Genomic DNA, 18,628 nt, shown 5'->3' with positions numbered 1-18,628 from the left:
TAGAATGAGTTTGGGAGTGTTCCTCCCTCTGCTATATTTTGGAAGAGTTTGAGAAGGATAGGTGTTAGCTCTTCTCTAAATGTTTGATAGAATTCGCCTGTGAAGCCATCTGGTCCTGGGCTTTTGTCTGTTGTAAGATTTTTACTCAGTTTCAATTTCAGTGCTTGTGATTGGTCTGTTCATATTTTGTATTTCTTCCTGATTCAGTCTTGGCAGGTTGTGCATTTCTAAGAATTTGTCCATTTCTTCCAGGTTGTCCATTTTATTGGCATAGAGTTGCTTGTAGTAATCTCTCGTGATCTTTTGTATTTCTGCAGTGTCAGTTGTTACTTCTCCTTTTTCATTTCTAATTCTATTGATTTGAGTCTTCTCCCTTTTTTTCTTGATGAGTCTGGCTAATGGTTTATCAATTTTATTTATCTTCTCAAACAACCAGCTTTTAGTTTTATTGATCTTTGCTATCGCTTCCTTCATTTCTTTTTCATTTATTTCTGATCTGATTTTTATGATTTCTTTCCTTCTGCTAACTTTGGGCTTTTTTTGTTCTTCTTTCTCTAATTGCTTTAGGTGCAAGGTTAGGTTGTTTATTCAAGATGTTTGCTGTTTCTTAAGGTAGGATTGTATTGCTATAAACTTCCCTCTTATGACTGTTTTTGCTGCATCCCATAGGTTTTGGGTCGTCGTGTGTCCATTGTCATTTGTTTCTAGGTATTTTATTTATTTCCTCTTTGATTTCTTCAGTGATCACTTCGTTATTAAGTAGTGTATTGTTTTGCCTCCATGTGTTTGTACTTTTTACAGATCTTTTCCTGTAATTGATATCTAGTCTCATAGCTTTGTGGTCAGAAAAGATACTTGATACAGTTTCAATTTTCTTAAATTTACCAAGGCTTGATTTGTGACCCAAGATATGATCTATCCTGGAGAATGTTCCATGAGCACTTGAGGAAAATGTGTATTCTGTTATTTTTGGATGGAGTGTCCTATAAATATCAATTAAGTCCATCTTGTTTAATGTATCAGTTAAAGCTTGTGTTTCCTTATTTATTTTCATTTTGGATGATCTGTCCATTGGTGAAAGTGGGGTGTTAAAGTCCCCTACTATGAATGTGTTACTGTCGATTTCCCCTTTTATCGCTGTTAGTATTTGCCTTATGTATTGAGGTGCTCCTATGTTGGGTGCATAAATATTTACAATTGTTATATCTTCTTCTTGGATCGATCCCTTGATCATTATGTAGTGTCCTTCATTGTCTCTTGTAATAGTCTTTATTTTAAAGTCTATTTTGTCTGATATGAGATTTGCTACTGCAGCTTTCTTTTGGTTTCCATTTGCATGGAATATCTTTTTCCATCCCCTCACTTTTAGTCTGTATGTGTCTCTAGGTCTGAAGTGGGTCTCTTGTAGACAGCATATATATGGGTCTTGTTTTTGTATCCAGTCAGCCAGTCTGTGTCTTTTGGTGGGAACATTTAGTCCATTTACATTTAAGGTAATTATTGATATGTATGTTCCTATTACCATTTTCTTAATTGTTTTGGGTTTGTTATTGTAGGTCTTTTCCTTCTCTTGTGTTTCTTGCCTAGAGAAGTTCCTTTAGCATTTGTTGTAAAGATGGTTTGGTGGTGCTGAACTCTCTCAGCTTTTGCTTTTCTTTAAAAGTTTTAATTTCTCCATCAAATCTGAATGAGATCCTTGCTGGGTAGAGTAATCTTGGTTGTAGGTTTTTCTCCTTCATCACTTTAAATATGTCCTGCCAGTCCCTTGTGGCTTGCAGAGTTTCTGCTGAAAGATCAGCAGTTAACCTTATGGGGATTCCCTTGTGTGTTATTTTTTGTTTTTCCCTTGCTGATTTTAATATGTTTTCTTTGTATTTAACTTTTGACAGTTTGATTAATATGTGTCGTGGCGTGTTTCTCCTTGGCTTTATCCTGTATGGGACTCTCTGTGCTTCCTGGACTTGATTAACTATTTCCTTTCCCATATTAGGGAAATTTTCAACTATAATCTCTTCAAATATTTTCTCAGTCCCTTTCTTTTCCTCTTCTTCTTCTGGAACCCGTATAATTTTAATGTTGGTGCGTTTAATGTTGTCCCAGAGGTCTCTGAGACTGTCCTCAGTTCTTTTCATTCTTTTTTCTTTATTCTGCTCTGCAGTAGTTATTTCCACTATTTTATGTTCCGGGTCACTTATCTGTTCTTCTGCCTCAGTTATTCTGCTATTGATCTCTTCCAGAGTATTTTTAATTTCATTTATTGTGTTGTTCATCGTTGCTTGTTTCATCTTTAGTTCTTCTAGGTCCTTGTTAAATGTTTCTTGCACTTTGTCTATTCTATTTCCAAGATTTTGGATCATGTTTACTATCATTCTGAATTCTTTTTCAGGCAGACTGCCTATTTCCTCTTCATTTGTTAGGTGTGGTGGGTTTTTATCTTGCTCCTTCATCTGCTGTGTATTTTTCTGTCTTCTCATTTTGCTTATCTTACTGTGTTTGGGGTCTCCTTTTTGCAGGCTGCAGGTTCGTAGTTCCCATTGTTTTTGTTGTCTGTCCCCAGTGGCTAAAGTTGATTCAGTGGGATGTGCAGGCTTCCTGGTGGAGAGGACTAGTGCCTGTGTTTTGGTGGATGAGGCTGGATCTTGTCTTTCTGGTGGGCAGGTCCACGTCTGGTGTTGTGTTTTGGGGTGTCTGTGGACTTATTATGATTTTAGGCAGCCTCTCTGCTAATGGTTGGGGTTGTGTTCCTGTCTTGCTAGTTGTTTAGCATAGGATGTCCAGCACTGTAGCTTCCTGATCATTGAGTGAAGCTGGGTGCTAGTGTTGAGATGGAGATCTCTGGGAGATTTTCGCTGTTTGATATTTTGTGGAACTGGGAGATCTCTTGTGGACTAGTGTCCTTAAGTTGGCTCTCCCACCTCAGAGGCACAACACTGACTCCTGGCTGCAGCACCAAGAGCCTTTCATCCACATGGCTCAGAATAAAAGGGAGAAAAAGTAGAAATAAAGAAAGAGGATAAAAGAAAATAAAGTAAGGTAAAATAAAATAAAGTTATTAAAATAAAAAAGTATTAAGAAAAACAATTTTTTTTTAATGTAAAAAAAAAAAACAAAGAAAAACGGACGTATAGAACCCTAGGACAAATGGTGAAAGCAAAGCTATACAGACAAAATCTCACACAGAAGCAGACACATACACACTCACAAAAAGGAAAAGGGGAAAAAATAATAAATCTTGCTCTCAAAGTCCACCTCCTCAATTTGGGATGATTTGTTGTCTATTCATGTATTCCACAGATGCAGGGTACATCAAGTTGATTGTGGAGATTTAATCTGCTGCTCCTGAGGCTGCTGGGAGAGATTTCCCTTTCTCTTCTTTGTTCGCACAGCTCCCAGGGGCTCAGCTTTGGATTTGGCCCCACCTCTGTGTGTAGGTCGCCGGAGGGCGTGTGTTCTTCGCTCAGACATGACGGGGTTAAAGGAGCCGCTGATTCAGGGGCTCTGGCTCGCTCAGGCCGGGGGGAGGGAGGGGCTCGGAGTGCGGGGCGAGCCTGCGGCGGCAGAGGCCGGCGTGACGTTGCACTAGCTTGATGTGCGCCGTGCGTTCTCGCGGGGAAGTTGTCCCTGTATCCCGGGACCCTGGCAGTGGCGGGCTGCACAGGCTCCCCGTAAGGTAGGTGTGGAGAGTGACCTGTGCTCGCACACAGGCTTCTTGGTGGCGGCAGCAGCAGCCTTAGCGTCTCATGCCCGTCTCTGGGGTCTGCTCTGTTAGCCGCGGTTCACGCCCGTCTCTGGAGCTCCTTTAAGCAGCGCTCTTAATCCCCTTTCCTCGCGCACCAGGAAACAAAGAGGGAAGAAAAAGTCTCTTGCTTCTTTGGCAGGCCCAGAGTTTTTCCGGGATTCCCTCCCGGTTAGCCGTGGCGCATTAAATCCCTGCAGGCTGTGTTCACGCTGATTCTACAGAAGCCGGAGCCTCAGCTACCAGCCCCACCCACCCCTGTGGGTGCGCAGACAAGCCTCTCAGGCTGGTGAGTGCTGGTCGGCACCAATCCTCTGTGCGGGAATCTCCCCGCTTTTCCCTCCGCACCCCTGTGGCTGCGCTCTCCTCCGCGGCCCTGAAGCTCCCCTCCTCCTTCGCCCGCAGTCTCCGCCCGCGAAGGGTCTTCTAGTGTGTGGAAATCTTTCCTCCTTCACAGCTCCCTCCCACTGGTGCAGGGCCCATTCCTATTCTTTTGTCTCTGTTTATTCTTTTTTCTTTTGCCCTACCCAGGTACGTGGGGAGTTTCTTGCCTTTTGGGAGGTCTGAGGTCTTCTGCCAGCGTTCAGTAGGTGTTCTGTAGGAGTTGTTCCACGTGTAGATGTATTTCTGATGTATCTGTGGGGTGGAAGGTGATCCCCGTGTCTTACTCTTCCGCCATCTTCCCCCTCTCTCTATCCTGATTCTTATATTGTACATTTCTTTGGATTTCTTGGCCCTGGTCACAAAAATCAAGGCTTATTTTTAAGGCTGCTCTTCATTCATTCATTCATTCAACTCAGCAGTCATTGCACTTTAGACCCAATACCATTTGAGGAATTGTGGAAGATGTAAAGAAATGAAAGTCATTGGCTTAGGCTTCTGGATCTGCAAAATCAACTCAGGCATATAAAAGGAACATGCTTGAAAAAGTGACTGTACAAAGGTTCAATTTTAAAGTGGGAAAATAATAGATATGTAGTTAAGTGCAAGAAGAACAACGTGTAGCCGTATTAGCACGTTGCACTTGGCCTTATACTTATGCATCAAGACTTGACAGTGATGTCTGGTATTATGTAATGATGTAAAACATTTGGATACAGCTGTATGACCATTTATTTTATTTTTTCTGAGGTTAATTTGTGCTTTTATAAGTGAAACAAAAGTTTTGCCAAAAATCTCTATCCTGAGTGTGAATTCTTTTTTTTTTGAGACTTTTTTTAAGCAGTTGTAGGTTTACAACAAACTGGACAGGAAGGTACAGAAATTCCCCATGACCCCCCTCCTCACACATGCATAGCTATTATCAAGAGTGGTAGCTTTTTTTTTTTTTAAACCAGGGATGAACTGCCTTGGCACATCATAATCAACAAGTCCACAGTTCATCTTAAGGTTCACTTTAACGAAGTGAATAGTATTGCATGTTCTATGGGTTTGGACAAAAGTATAATGACATATATCCATCATTATAATGTCATACAAAGTATGTCACTGCTCATAAAAACTTATGTGCTCTGTGTATTCATCTACCCCCTCCCCTCAAATTCCTGGCACCAGGAATTTGATCTTTTTATTGTGTATTTATTAAGTTGCTGAGATATGCCTGTGCATTTTGCTTAGTAGGTCTAATAATGTGTTGGTATATTTTCTTTTTATTAAAGAATGACACATACATTTCCCTAAAAGAACATTACCCTCTACACAAATTATTTATCTTTTTGGCTCATTATAGGTTTTGGGTTATGTGGAATTCCAGAGAATCTTATAGGAGCTTTGCTAAAGACTGGAGTAAAAGGACTAACTGCAGTCAGCAACAATGCAGGGTAAGCGTGCATTTTTAAAACAATTGGCTTGAAAGAAATGACAGTCCTCCATGATACTGAAATGAAGTCTATCAGTGAAATGAAAAATTTCCCTATTGACAAGAGCAATATGCTCAAGGATCAAAAGATAATGTTTACTGGGACTTCCACTGCAGTCCAGTGGTTAAGACTCCACGCTTCCACTGCAGGGGGCATGGGTTTGATCAGGGAAACCAAGATCCTGCAATGAAAAAAAAAAGTATGTTCAAATTGAGTCCTTCATTTTAAAATTTAAAGAGGTTCCTTTATGTTGTATGTTATTGTAGATCCTTATTTATAAAGGAAGATGGACATCTATTTGAAATCTGTTTCAAGTCTTTTCTTTTGGTTATGCCCTTACCCTAGATGATACATAAAGAGTACCATCAATCATTACAAATGTTGCTGTTCTTGGTAAAAGGAGGAGGGTATGCAGCTGGCACTTAAGCCAGTAGGCTCACATATCAAAATGGTCAAAAATGAGCCATAACATTTTAATGATGAATGGCCTGCATATTAAGATATATTTAGTTATCAAGGAAAAAGCTGTTTTTGTGCAAAATGGTAAATTGTCAGCTCTCTTTTAATAATGAAGGACTTTAAAGATCTTAAAAATTAAAGAAATTAACCGAATTGGCAGTTAGTTTAGTCTGTTATCATAAATGCAATTTAGAAGAAATAGCACAGATTACTTAGGAAACAAAACTGATCTACATTTGTGCTCATTTTTTCCTTTGCTGAGTTTATTTATGCTATTATTTTCATTTGGAAGGCTCTCCACTTCTCTGCCTATCCACATCTTTCCCATCTTACAGAAGAAGCCCTATCTAATTATAGAACTGCTCTAGCCTTCATTGATCTTTCCCCTTTCTGAATGCCTTTGGAGATGGTTAGCCTTTCTTTGTGTACTGAATTGTATTTATTATCTCTGATGTATATTACAGGCCAATCCTGTTACTTGGAGTAGTTTTCTTTGTTCTTTTTATTTATTTTTTGGCTGCTCCACGCGGCATGCGGGATCTTAGTTCCCCCACCAGGGATCAAACCTGCGCCCCCTGCAGTGGAATCGTAGAGTCTTAACCACTGAACCGCCAGGGAAGTCCCTAGAGTAGTTTTCTATTTCCTGCTATGCTTAGCCTATAGTCTCAGAATCACCGAGAGTTGGAGCTGGACGGGATTGTAGAGATCATCTGTTCCAGTTCCCTCATTTAACAGGGGAAACTCATCTGTAATCCGGGAAGTAACTTGTTCATGATCACTTGATATTTCTTAAACACATCCTGTGCCCTTTGAGCGGACTTTATATTTATTAAAAATACTTTTGATTATCAGTACTTGGTTGGGTTTTCCTGTTAGCTCAGTGCTTACAAGGAGTGGTGTAGATCAATGTAAATTTTCGATGCAGAGTAGGTACCGATAACCTACTTCGCTGAACTCAAAGAAGGCACTTTGCACACCCTCATTGGAAGTTGATTCTCATAATTAGAGGAGTTTAAATCCTTGAGGTCTATAGGGATGAGGGCTTTGTTTTGATCCTTAGAGTCAGATAAATGAGGACAACTTAGCATCACTTTATTGGAGAACCAACGACATGGTTTGAGTTGTTGGGTAAATGTAGAGAACATGGAATTAGAAGTAATGGTCATCACCAATATGTGGAATCGAAAAGAATGATACAAATGAACTTATTTACAAAATGGAAATAGACTCAGACATAGAAAACAAACTTATGGTTACCAAAGAGGAAAGGGGGCAGGGGAGGGATAAATTAGGAGTTTGGGATTAACACATATATACTACTATATGTAAAATAGATAAACAAGGACCTACTGTATAGCACAGGGAACTATATTCAATACCTTGTAACAACCTATAATGGAAAAGAATCTGAAAAAGAATGTATATGAATATATAACCAAATCACTTTGCTGTACGCCTGAAACTAATACATTGTAATCAACTATACTTAAATTTAAAAAAAAAGAAGTAATGACTATTTTCTCCTAAGACTCCATCTATATAAGTTCTGCCTGAATTAGAAGTCTTTCCAAAGCTCAGGATTCCTGATTGTCTACTTTTGTTTTATTTGCTTTTAATGATCACTAAGACCTGTTGGCCTGAGGTACCACTTACTTTGCTATGGAGTATTAACTGTTAGTCTTGATACGACAAACCCTACCTTAGGATCATTCAGATGAATTAATACTTTGATATGGATTGATTAGGAAGGCAGGAAAATTGCAGATGTTCCTTTGGTTTTTGGAAGACTTTGACATATGAATTATAAGCCTGTATAAACCAAAAGTTTCATGATATGCTATATATCAACCAGTTAAATCACAGAGCCCAGGGAAGAATAGGTGTGCTATATTAGTTATTTTCATTTCCTTGTGACAAGGTAATTTTGGATTACAGTTCTTGAAGGTGGGGATTTAGACAACTCCAAGGGCAGCCCCACTTCCATGTAGAAGACTAATAAATACTAACAGGTAATATGTGCAGCACTCCTCCCATATCCATGATTTTGCTTTACGTGGTTTCAGTTATCTATGGTCAACCTTGGTCTGAAAATATTAAATGGAAAATTCCAGAAATAAACAATTCATAAGTTTTAAGTTACAGGCTATTCTGAGTAGTGTGATGAAGTCTCGGGCCCTCCTGCTCTGTCTTGCCCTGGATGTGAATCATACCTTTGTGCAGTGTACCCCTCCAGTTGGTCACTTAGTAGCCACCCCGGTTATCAGATCCATGCATCAGATCCACTGTTGCCGTATCCTCGGTTATCAGATCCATGATCTGTATTGCAGTGCTTGTGTCCAAGGAACCCTTATTTTACTTAATAATGGCCCCCAAGTGCAAGATTATTATTAACAGTGGAGAGCTGTTTCCTCCAGCCCTGGGCCTGATGGGATGAGGGGAGGGGGCTGTTTGGACCCAGAAGAAAGCCTTATGGAGAAGGCTATCCAATGTGCTGCAGCCTGCCAGGGAGAGAGCCAAGGGAATAGATGTCCTGCTACCATTCTCCCCCCACACACCCCCCCCAACCCCCCTGGTGGTGCCTTACACTGGCTGAACCCAGTCGGCAATGGATGGGCCCAATCAGAAGCCAGAGGGCAGGGCACCCCATGATTCAGTCTACATAGGGCAGCTGCCCCAGGCTAGAGGTTGGAGAATGGATCCGGAGGGACACATAGCAAATATCCAGCATGAAGACTTGATGATTTTCATTTTTATTACAAAGAAGCCAGTGAGGAGCGGGAAAGTGAAATCAAGCAATAAATTCATTTGACATATGGTCAACAGATGTTTATGTAGAACACTATCTGGAGGAAGAGTTTCCAAGAGAGATGGAAAGGCCAGTTCAAAGCCCCTAGACAGGATGTCTGGTATGTTTGAGGGACTGTAAGGAGGCCAGCAGAGGTAGAGAAGTGAGCAAAAAGGAAAATGGGAGGAGTGAGGTCAGAGGTGTGAAAGGGCATTCCATCCCAGCCTTGCAGTCCACTCTAGAGACATTTGCTTTTACTCTAAAAGCAATAAACGGGTACCAAGGCAGGGTTTTGAGCAGAGCAGTGACATGATCTGACATATTTTATTTTATACATGTATTTTTGGCTGTCATTTTATGAGTAGATCGTAGCAGGCAGGATTAGAAACAAGAAAGGTTACTGCAGTATCTGGGAAAGAGATGGGCCGGTCCCAGAGAGGGAGTGAGAAATGCTCAGATTCTGGATAGATTCTGAAGATAGAGTCAGGATTTTCCGATAAAGTTGCTGTGGAATGTGTGTGTCAGAGATCACACCATGAATTTTGTTCTGAAGTAGTGAGGATGGGGCTGCCATCAGGTGAGATGAGGAAGGCTGCAGATGGAGCTGAATTGAGGGGAACAGAATTGTTTACCTGAAGAACTGAAGGCCTAGCTAGATAGTAATTAGCAGTAAGTAAAAAACAAACAAAAAACATAAAGCATTTTGTGTAATGTTTTGCAAGACTGACTTTTTAGTGATTTGTAGCCCTCTAGTGGACAAGTGTGTTATCAATCTTCAGGGAATTTTCACATCTCAAAAATGCACTCTTGAAAATACTTGTTATTTAGGCTTTAGTCTTCTTTTGAACCAAGTAAGAATAAATCATGCAGGTATTTCTTTTACACTCATGGTGGGTGGGAAATGTTATTAGATTCAACATTGGAATCTAGGACTATAAACAAGTCTATCAGGAGGTTGACAGTTACCTGTTACCTGAACTACTTTAAGGTATTCAGTGTGTCAGGACAGTTGCGGGGAGGTTAGAGGCTTGGAAATGCATTCTGAGAATTAGGAAAGAGTTAGTTGAGTGGGAATGGCCATTTGTGGGCATGAGAATGAGGAGGGAGAGTGAAGTCGAAGTTGGGAGAAAAGGAGGTTGTCAGGAGAAATGTGAGTGGTTTGTCATATAAAATTTCAAGTTTTTGAAAGTAAGTGGTATGAATGTTCTATCAAATATCCCTTGATTGTAAGCTGCTTGCATTTTCCTTCTAGGGTTGACAACTTTGGTTTGGGCCTTTTACTTCGATCCAAGCAGATAAAACGCATGATCTCTTCGTATGTGGGTGAAAATGCAGAATTTGAACGACAGTATTTATCTGGTGAATTAGAAGTAGAGCTGACACCTCAGGTAAAAAAAATTCTTTTTTTTTTTTTACAATACTAATTTATTTTAAAATTTATCTTTTTCCTCCTAGAAATCTCATTGTGTAAGAGAGGTAAGGTAGAATGCTCTTTTGCCAAACCAAGGAATTGTGTTTATAGGTCACACCTCTTGATTGCTAGAGAACTAGTTTGTTGCTGTGCACTGAAAAAGAAAGTGAAAATATCTAGGCTTCAGGATAAAATTTTAAGTTTGGCACTATAATGTATATTTCATTGGAGCATGCAAAAGAAATTGCTGGAATGTTTGATGATTGTCCTAAAAGTCAATTCCTATGAATCATAGAATTAGAAATTTGTGGGGAATCTGGTCTTGCTGAAACAGGAAAGTAAAGGCCATGGAGGGACTGCATCACAGAGTAAGTGCTGGGATCAGAGCCCAGGTGTCTAGAGAGCTGACGCCATTACAAAGGAAGCAGTGATTGCAATTAATCTAGCAAGTTTCTGCTCACTTTATACACCATTTCTTCTCCTAACTGATTGAAGAGTTTGTCACTGAGCAAAGTTTTTGAAGCCTTATGAGTAAAACAAGGGTCTACAGGTTGTATACATTACTCTTCCATTTTGACATGGTCTGCCTTCATCTCTGAAACTGAGCCCACCACACTGCTTTATTTTGTCAACAGAATGTATTATTACCACTAACTTCATCAAATTGGTAATAATGTAATATAGCAGAATTTTTAAAAATTCAATCATTAAATCACTGTATATGCTTATCTGGAGAGAGCAGGCATGGGAGAACTGTTTTTTCTACCCGAAGTTTAACAGTGTTTTTCCAAGTCGCACCTGATCACTCTACAGTGTTGGCACCTGTGTCTCTCATAGCATTACACATGCTTGATTTATCCAATCTTCATTTAAAGTTTTTTGAGAATAACAAAAGATGTACTATCTTCATCGCTTGTGCCACTTTTACAAAATACTACAGACTGGGTGGCTTAGAAAATACAAATTTATTTCTCACTGTTATCGTGGCTGAGAAGTACAAGATCAAGGTACAGGCTGATTTGGTTCTTGGTGGGGGAAGGGGAGAGAGGGAGAGGGACAGTGAGAGGGAGAGGGAGAGCACGTGCAAGTGAGTGCTCTGGGGTCTCTTATTATAAGGACACTAACCCTCTTTGATCAGGGCCCTACCCTTATGACCTCATTTAACCTTGTTGCACGTTGGGGGTTAGGGCTTCAACATGTGAATTTTGGGAGGGGGGGAACACAAATTCGTCCATAGCATATAGTTTTCATCTTCACATTATAGGTTGAGGTAATATATACTTTGAGTTGTGGAGCTATTGAAAATTAACTTTTCAATTACCTTTTTTATCTTTTTTTTTTTTTTTTAACTGTGCTGGGTCTTTGTTGCAGTACGCGGGCTTCTCCAGCTGTGGCGCACGGGCTCTAGAGTGCACAGGCTCAGTAGTTGCAGCACACGGGCTTCTCTCTAGTTGTGGTGCATGGGCTTAGTTGCCCTGTGGCATGTGGGATCTTAGTTCCCTTACCGGGGATTGAACCTGCGTCCCCTGCATTGGAAGGTGGATTCTTAACCACTGGACCACCGGGGAAGTCCCTGCCTTTTTTTAATCTTTTGCATTATCCCTTATTTTGTCAGAGGGCATATACATGGGAAAGGAACTTCCTTAATATTTCTTTCACATTCTTCCTTTAAGCTGAAAGAAGTCAGAATTTCCTGCCCCAACTTAGTGGTGCATGAGTAAACATTGGCTCTGGGAACTCGTTTTGCAGCCTGAGAGCCAGGGAGGAAGTGCTGATGAAGTGGTAGGGATTAGGACTCCCTTGGGGGTTGGATGTGGGGTCTTGGTGGTACCTGCAAGGGGCCTGTATGTGGCAATAGTCGATTTTCATGCCTTTGCCCAGTTGGACAAAGAGGAGTATAGTATTCAGGGAGGGTGGACATAAAAAATATTTTAAGGTAGGGAGTGTTATTATGGTCGTTTTGATGATTTAATTTTTGTGGATGTTATTAACTTAAAATACCCAAAGTGCAGGGAAGAGTCACCTCTGTCCATCAGTTAGAACAGAGAACCAGGTATCTGGAAGGTTTTCAGTTATGTCACAGGTCCATCCTTCCTCAGAATATACTGCCTATTCCAAATGACTCAGTGTCTGAAATCCCAGCTGTTAGTCCCTTCTTTGAGTTTAGTATTTAAAGGCCCCAGTTCAAGAGGAAACTTGTTTTCAGGTTGGGACAATATTAACACACCATCATTAATATCTACACCTAGGGAATTCCCTGGCAGTCAAGTGGTTAGGGCTCCGTGCTTCCACTGCAGGGGGCACGGGTTCGATCCCTGGTCGGGGAGCTCAGATCCCACAAGCCGCGTGACACAGCCAAAACAAAACAAAACAACAAAATCTGAACCTATTCTTACTACTGGTTAGCTAGTCAGTTATCTAGTCTGAATATGATGTAGCTAGACCGTAACAAGATGTTTCACATTAGGGAGCGTGTCAGGAAACGTTCGGGTCCAGAGTTATTACCCTGTGGGAAAATCAGGTGGAAAGGCAGGTGGTGGTGGAAGAGCTGGGGAAATTAGATTTGAAATCACTGGTCCCTAGAAAGGGGACAAAGATGATCAGAAGAAGATACAAAAAAACTTTACATATAGCTGTTCCTACTCTGAAACAAAATTTGAATCTCTCTTGGCTTTTTAAAAACCATTTTACCTGTATGTTGTACTCTTTGCCTATCTTGAATTTTTCCTTAGTTAAATAATGTAGTAGATAAAATACTTATGAGAATGGTTTAGAATAAATTCTAGATAGGTTTGAACGTTTTACATTATTATTATATAATCATAAAATTGTTATTAAAGATAAGGTTCAGGCCATGCCTACATAGAGCACATAGTAAAACACAAAATTTAACTGTATGTTTTTTAATGTATACAGTTAAAGTTACATACTTCACATTTGGAAATTTCTTTAAAAATATTGCAGATAGACTGATGTAGAGTGTGATGTCAAGAAACCAGTGGAGACATGGAAGCTGAAAGCACTAACATACAAATAAGCAGTTCCATTAAGAATTAAGGATTAAGGATAGAGAGGTTGTTGTCTAGAAAGATAGTAACTGTTTTACATTGATATTCTAGCCTGCGGTGTCAGCGAGACAAACCAGTATGCACTGCTGGGTGTGGTTTAGATTGATAAACACCTAGAAAACAGGGATGGTGCCTGTAAATTTTTCTGTGTCTGCAGACAGAAGTGTTTAGTGGACTTCTGATGCAGTGTTGTTTTTTCACTTGTAGGGCACGCTTGCAGAGAGGATTCGTGCAGGTGGGGCTGGAGTTCCTGCATTTTACACCAGCACAGGGTATGGGACCCTAGTGCAAGAAGGAGGGTCACCGATCAAGTACAACAAAGATGGCAGCATTGCCATTGCCAGTAAGCCAAGAGAGGTAAGAAAGCTGGATATCTCTATTAGCACAGGATTCCAGGTGGACTCGTTGGGTAACTAAGTATAAAACCACACCTGTTGGGCTTCCCTGGTGGCGCAGTGGTCGAGAGTCCGCCTGCCGATGCAGGGGACGCTGGTTCGTGCCCCAGTCTGGGAGGATCCCACATGCCGCGGAGCGGCTGGGCCCCTGAGCCATGGTCACTGAGCCTGCACGTCCAGAGCCTGTGCTCCGCAACGGGAGAGGCCACAACAGTGAGAGGCCCGCATACAGCCAAAAAAAAAAAAAAAAAAAAAAAACCACATCTGTGTGAGAACACCGTCATTCATTCCGTAATGTAAACATGTTAGGTAAAATTTCTAGCTAAAACTGAGCATCTGCTAGTAACTTAAATCACATAGAGAGACCAGAATAAATAAATGAGAAGAAAAGAATCTGTAATCTATAGAAGAGGTACAAGTCAAGATTAGTTTTATGGTAAGTTTTAAGAAATTTAGGAGCGTTTATAATTGCTGATTATGTTTATGTGGAAAATAGAGTAGATGTATGCTATATATGGTATTAAACTCTTCATGCTCAGGCCCCTTCTGGATGTGATTGAAGGGGGAGAAAAAAGCCAAAGAAATCACAAGTTTGTCTACAATCTTAAAAAGCGGGGGCAATTATAACTATATAATGGAACAGAGAGTTCATATTATCTCCTTTGTCCTTCATTTTGTATACTGGACCTATTTGAATAACTGAATAACTTAGTTTTATTTAAAGTGCTAGATAGGATGGGGTATCTTTATACTGGGTAACTTCACTCACATATTAGAAAAGAATAGGGACTTACCTGGCAATCCAGTGGTTAAGACTTCGCCTTCCAATGCAGGGGGTGTGGGTTCGATTCCTGGTCGGGGAACTAAGATCCCACATGCCTCACGGCCAAAAAACCAAAACATAAAACAGAAGCAATACTGTAACAAATTCAATGAAGACTTTAAAAATAGTCCACATCAAAAAAATCTTTTTAAAAAAAAAAAAGAAAAGAAAAGAACTCTAGATATAGGTATTTGAGATACTCAGGTTTGAGCCAGTTTTTAAAATGACACATGCCAGCTGTATTTTTAGTGTCTTTCCCTTCTCCCTGCCCACATGGCTCATGAGCATTAACAAATGTTGCAGAAACGCTGAGCTTATCTCTAGGGAAGCGAAAATTTAGTAAATCAAGGGCTTTTATCACCTTTCTGCTTATAGGGATGTTAGCTCTGCACGTCCGTGTTTTGAGGGAAGATAAAGGTCATGCCCTTGTCCCCTGCTGTCCAGTGTTTATCCAGCAGCGTCCTCCATCTGGAGCTTTGCCTTTCTGATTAGAGTGACCTATATTGACCCAGAGGTTTTGTTAAAATTTTTCATACGCTATCTTGCTTCTTTCTTTACCGCCTAATTAGGTTTAAAAAGTTTTTGACAAAGTAAAGGACAGGAACCTAATTATTAAGATGGATCTTGGTTAATATAGATAAAGATGTCTGGCAAAATCGGGTGAATGCTTTGAGAGCTTGCTAGAAGTTACAGCATTAACTCTCCTGGTGAAAACATAGGATAGACTAGAATCTGTTCCGAATGCCTGGGTTCATCTCAGGAGGTGTAGGAATCTAGCAGTTTTGTCATTTTGTCTGCATCCCCTAGGAATACAACAGTAATTTCTTGAAATGATTCTTGTTAGCTCTTTGTTGTCCTTGATTACGGTGGGAAGAGGAAATGAGTGAATTCCTTACGTCAGTGATAGTTATTGAGGACCTTCTGTTTGTCAAACACTGGTCTAAGCGTGGTGGAAAAAGGGGTGTTCTAGACCAAGTCCCCCTGACAGGGAACAAATAGACAAACACACAATGTCAATACTGGAAGTGCTGTGAACACAAATCAAGTAGGGCAAAGGCAGAGAGGATGATGAGTGGTCAGGAAGGTGTGCTCCAGGCTGGGTCAGGGAAAACCTCTCTGAGTAGGTGACATTTGGTAGAGACCTGAATAAAATAGGGAATGAGCTGGGTGAAGATTATAGGTTTGTGCTCTACTCAGAAGGAAGAGGAAGGACAGGGTCCCAGGGCAGGCTTGCCTCATGTGTGGAACAGCAGGACAGTGAGACTGGAACAGAATGGATGAGGAGAGTGGTAGAGTTGGAGGTTAAAGAGAGGCAGGAGCCAGACCACACGAGTTTGGCCTTTACTGAGTGTGGTGAGAGGACAACAGAGTGTTTTGAATATGGTGGGACAGTGATGGGATCTGAGTTACATTTTGGAAAGAGCACTGTGGCTGTTGGGTAGTGAGATTTTTTGCTGGAGACCCAACAGCAGAAGCAGGGAGACGGATGAAGAGGCTGTTGTATTAATCCAGGTGGGAGTGGAAGGTGGTTTAGACTAAGGTGGTAACAGTGGAATTTGTGAGAAGTGGTTGCAATTGGGAAATACGTTGATAGTAGAGCCAACAGGATTTACTGAGTAAGAAAAGACAAGAATCAAGCATGCTGCTTATTGAAAAGGGCCGAGCATGGGGGTAATCAAAGAGCTCTGCCTGGACTTGGTGCTTTTGAGACATTCATTAGCTTCCAAGAGGAGGTGTTCTGTAGGCTCGAGCTCAGCTCCGAGAGGGTTGAGAGCTGGGGTAGGAACTTTGGAGGCATCAGCACGTGGTGTTTAAATCCATGGGACTGGGGCTGAAGTGTAGACAGAGCACAGCTCTTTTGCCTTTAAGGGTTTAGAAGAGGCCTGACATTGAAAGGTTGAAAAGAGGAAAGGGAGCAGCAAATAAGATGGGAAAGAGTGTCTAGTGAGTGGAGAGGAAACCCAGAGGAGTCCGGTGATTTGGAAGATGGGAACTTTTACAAAGGAGGGAGTGGTCAACCGTGTCAGAGTATGAAGAGGTTGGGTAAGAGGACTGGAAATTGACTGTTGGGTTTGGAAACGTGAAAGTCATTGGTGACCTTAAACGGTGATTTTTCTGGAGAAGAGGATTTTTCTGGAATGGTGAAAATTTGACTGGAGTGGATTCAAGAAAGGACTGAAAGATGGGGAAGTGGAGACTCTGACGTGCATAACTCTTTCAAGTGAATATAACAGCTAGTTGGACAAAACCAATTCCTCCCCTGTTTTAAAATTTTAGAATAGTGAACACTTAGCAACTGCTGATGTGTAGACTCTTCAGGAAACTAGGTAACTGGAATAGAAAGAAACGCCAATGTTTTTACTTTGCCCTGGCTTAGCATATATTTAGATGTATATGTAGTTCTCTAGATCTGTATGTAAAGGCCTCAGCTATCATCTCTGGTGATGGCTGAAATACATAAGACTTAAACTATATTGATGTATAGGTTACAAATATCTTTCATATAATTTGTCTAAGTTCATATTAATATGATCCTCATTCATCAGTGATTCCCTAAATTCATTAAGCTTTTCTAACAGGATAATGTCTTTAAGGAAACTGTTCTTTAAGAAATGATTCTGTTTTAGTGCAGATCAAAACTACAATGAAGTGTCACCTCACACTGGTCAGAATGGCCATCATCAAAAAGTCTACAAATAATGAATGGTGGAGAGGATGTAGAGAAAAGGGAACCCTCCTACACTGTTGGTGGGAATGTAAATTGGTGTAGCCACAATGGAAAACAGTATGGAGGTTCCTTAAAAAGCTAAAAGTAGAGTCACCATATGATCCAGCAATCCCACTCCTGGGCATATATCTGGAAAAGACAAAAACTCTAGTTCGAAAAGATACATGCACCCCAATGTTCATAGCAGCGCTATTTACAATAGTCAAGACATGGAAGCAACCTAAATGTTCATCAACAGATGAATGGTTAAAGATGTGGTACATACATACAGTGGAATATTACTGAGCCATGAAAAGAAATAATCCCATTTTCAGCAACATGGATGGACCTAGAGATTATCATACTAAATGAAGGCAGACAGAGAAAGACAGATATCATATGATATCACTTATATGTGGAATCTAAAAAAATGATACAGATGAACTTATTTACAAAACAGAAATAGACTCATAGACATAGAAAACAAATTTATGGTTACCAAAAGGGAAAGTGAGGGAGAGGGATAAATTAGGAGTTTGGGATTAACATACACACACTACTATATATGTATAAATAAACAAGAACCTACTGTATAACACAGGGAACTGTATTTAATATCTGTAATAACCTATAATAGAAAAGAATCTGAAAAAGAATATATTTGTATATGTGTACATATATATGTCTGAATCACTTTGCTGCACACCTGAAACTAGCACAATACTGTAAATTAACTATAATTTAAAAAAAAAGAGAATTTCTTGTTTTAAACCACAGTTAAAGAAAAGTAAATGTACTGGAGCTTTCTCCAGCTTTCTATAAAATGCATGTAATTTGTCCACTAGGGGGCGCAGTAGGAATGAAAATGGAGTTTGGCCTTCAAATGGCTCCCATCTTGTGTGGTGATGGAGAGAGGTATTGACGTTGTTTCCCCTCTTCCTTTCAATTCCCAGAGCTAAGTCCCCATGAAGAAAAAAGGAACAAAATGCCACGGCATACTTTTGTTTTATGTGTCTTCTCCCCTCCCCTCCCATTTGGAGTAGAATTAAAAGTAAATAAACATACAAAAATCAATAGCCTTCCATTAGACCAGTAATGACAGAGAGAAGGTATAATAGAATAAAATATAACAGTCACAGTGGTATCAAAAACCAAGAAGCACCTATGAATAAAGCTGGAAAATATATACAAAGCTTTTTCTGAGGGAAAACTATGAAACTATTGAAGGAGGTAAAAGAAGAATTTAAAAAATGTAGGCCTAGGGCTCCCCTGGTGGCGCAGTGGTTGAGAGTCCGCCTGCCGATGCAGGGGACATGGGTTCGTGCCCCGGTCTGGGAAGATCCCACATGCCGCGGAGCGGCTGGGCCGGTGAGCCATGGCCGCTG

General features: G+C 40.5%; 1 protein-coding gene across 2 annotated transcripts in view; it reads left to right on the top strand.

Annotated features, from left to right (window-relative positions):
• OXCT1 (3-oxoacid CoA-transferase 1) overlaps positions 1–18,628 on the top strand; it is a 141,522-nt gene that overhangs the window by 7,516 nt on the left and 115,378 nt on the right. The window contains exons 3-5 of one of the 2 annotated variants that reach the window (XM_029216902.1): positions 5,466–5,556; positions 10,092–10,227; positions 13,526–13,675. In XM_029216902.1, the coding sequence (XP_029072735.1) occupies positions 5,466–5,556; positions 10,092–10,227; positions 13,526–13,675 (377 nt within the window). The remainder of the gene's footprint in view (positions 1–5,465; positions 5,557–10,091; positions 10,228–13,525; positions 13,676–18,628) is intronic. The other variant, XM_029216903.1, reaches the window with a different exon arrangement.

Source organism: Monodon monoceros, unplaced genomic scaffold (genome assembly GCF_005190385.1).
Source record: "Monodon monoceros isolate NGI ecotype Baffin Bay Population unplaced genomic scaffold, NGI_Narwhal_1 Super_Scaffold_12, whole genome shotgun sequence".
In the NCBI taxonomy this organism is placed as follows: Eukaryota; Metazoa; Chordata; class Mammalia; order Artiodactyla; family Monodontidae; genus Monodon; species Monodon monoceros.
Note: the sequence above shows the minus strand (reverse complement) of the source record. Positions and strands in the feature narration are given on the sequence as shown.